Source organism: Sinocyclocheilus grahami, unplaced genomic scaffold (assembly GCF_001515645.1).
Source record: "Sinocyclocheilus grahami isolate Dianchi unplaced genomic scaffold, SAMN03320097.WGS_v1.1 scaffold187.1, whole genome shotgun sequence".
Classification (NCBI taxonomy): Eukaryota; Metazoa; Chordata; class Actinopteri; order Cypriniformes; family Cyprinidae; genus Sinocyclocheilus; species Sinocyclocheilus grahami.
Window position 1 is genome coordinate 1,140,346 of NW_015505366.1, and position 2,186 is coordinate 1,142,531.

The 2,186-nt window shown below is 37.1% G+C and overlaps 1 protein-coding gene and 1 long non-coding RNA gene across 2 annotated transcripts in view; both read right to left on the reverse strand.

The window, feature by feature from the left end:
* LOC107594636 (protein O-linked-mannose beta-1,2-N-acetylglucosaminyltransferase 1-like) overlaps positions 1 to 2,186 on the reverse strand; it is a 16,936-nt gene that overhangs the window by 6,678 nt on the left and 8,072 nt on the right. Inside the window, exons 13-15 of the mRNA XM_016284755.1 lie at positions 1,747 to 1,822; positions 1,548 to 1,631; positions 1,096 to 1,179 (exon numbers count right to left, since the gene is read on the reverse strand). Coding sequence (XP_016140241.1) covers positions 1,096 to 1,179; positions 1,548 to 1,631; positions 1,747 to 1,822 — 244 coding nt within the window. The remainder of the gene's footprint in view (positions 1 to 1,095; positions 1,180 to 1,547; positions 1,632 to 1,746; positions 1,823 to 2,186) is intronic.
* LOC107594618 (uncharacterized) lies at positions 772 to 1,355 on the reverse strand. Its single transcript, XR_001610181.1, has 4 exons — positions 1,297 to 1,355; positions 1,096 to 1,179; positions 913 to 954; positions 772 to 816 (listed from the first exon to the last, which is right to left on the reverse strand). It is a non-coding gene; the product is annotated as an uncharacterized lncRNA (long non-coding RNA).

A 2,186-nucleotide genomic window follows, 5' to 3' on the forward strand; every position in this document is an offset into this window, starting at 1 on the left:
AGAGAGAGCGAGAGCGAGCGAGAGAGAGAGAGAGAGAGAGAGAGAGAGAGAGAGAGCGAGCGAGCGAGCGAGAGCGAGAGGGGGGTCACATCACAGTGGAGTCAGCTGTCTTAACTGTGGCTTGTGTACTGCAAACACATACCAGCTTCATCACTGTGTCTGTCACGTGACTCTGTTCCCCTTTCGAGTTCTGTCTTTACATTTATTTTGAAAGATGAAGCTCGCGATTATGGTAAGGGGCGTTACATTTCCAATGAGTGCTTGTGGTGTTCGGCCAATCACAATGCACTGGGTCAGCTGGCCAATCAGAGCAGAATGCGCTTGTCGGAAAGAGGGACTTTGTTAAAAACTAAGTGTTTGAGAGAGGCGGGGCATAGAGGACCTACAATAATGTACAGTATTTGAAAAATAATGTGTTTTTGAACATTAAAGCATGTCAACATATTCTGTTACACCAAATAATGATCTTTAAAAAAAGCATTATATGACCTCTTTAATTCGGCACACACGTTTCTAAACTAGCCTGTGACAAATAATATGGGAGTCTGCTACCATCTAGTTGAAAAATAAGTAATTCAGTTAAATTAATTATAATAAAATTATTAATATACGCAGCTATTACACACACACACACATATATATATATATATATATGTGTGTGTGTGTGTGTGTGTGTGTGTGTGTATGTATACACTCACTATTAATTTTATATAATCTATCACTATATTTATGTAATAGTATATTATATCCATACCCGATAAAAAAATCTATGGAAATATCCAGGTCTTCCTCCAAGACAATGGCAAAATCTGCATCCTAAAACTTTTTTTTTTTCCCCCAAAGTCAAACACTTGCAAGCTGTTTCACAATGTAACTGTATATAAGGTGTGAGGCAGGTGATCATTTACTCACTGGATGCAGATTGAAGGTTGCAGTCAAGCTGGCTTTGTAGTGCTGAGACAAAATTAACATCAATATATTATTGCCATCTTATGGTCATTCACAAATAGGCTTTGAGCAGTGCAATCATCCATCACTGGCCATTCCTTTCCATGTTAATTGTTCATTTTCAAACAAAAATCACAAACATATCACCTGTGACACTCTAGCATTCTTAATACTGGTAGGCGTATGCTGAACTCCTTTAAGACCGAAGAGATCCACCACATCCATGGGTTCCTATCCAGAAAGCTTTTGTTAAGTTTGTAAATATGTATAAATCCTCTCACAAAAGCGGAGAAGAAAAAATGCATTTAAGAGGAGAGAAAAAAAAAAGGGGAAAAAAGGAGACAATACCTCATAGTAGCCATCAATAAAAACAGTGATTATCTGTGGATTGACACCATGGGAGGAAAGAAGAGAGCGCAGCATCCTAGAGAAACAAACACGGCTTCAGTCAGGTATTCAAGGCATGCATTTTTTTAATATAAAGGATTTCTGATTTCTCCACTGAAGCCAACAGGCTTTGAGCAGTGCAATCATACATCACTGGCCATTCCTTTCCATGTTAATTGTTCATTTTCAAACAAAAGTCACAAACATATCACCTGTGACACTCTAGCATTCTTAATACTGGTAGGCGTATGCTGAACTCCTTTAAGACCGAAGAGATCCACCACATCCATGGGTTCCTATCCAGAAAGCTTTTGTTAAGTTTGTAATTATGTATAAATCCTCTCACAAAAGCGGAGAAGAAAAAATGCATTTAAGAGGAGAGAAAAAAAAAATGTGAAAAGGAGACAATACCTCATAGTAGCCATCAATAAAAACAGTGATTATCTGTGGATTGACACCATGGGAGGAAAGAAGAGAGCGCAGCATCCTAGAGAAACAAACACGGCTTCAGTCAGGTATTCAAGGCATGCATTTTTTTTATATAAAGGATTTCTGATTTCTCCACTGAAGCCAAATCAAAACGTGGGAATTTTTTTTTTTTTTAAAGTATGTGAAATACATGTGTCTTGATTGTCACTTCTGGTCAATTTAATGCATCCTTGATGATAAAAGTATTAATTTCCTAAAATCAATTCTTGGTTGGCTACAAAAATATATGAACAAACAAAAACAGAAAAACATATCAATACTTGCCACAGACTTAACTAATTCATTCAACTCCACATAATGTGGTTTGGTAGTATGGCAAAGCACAAGGAAATGTACGTTTACTAACCTATATAGATAGTTTG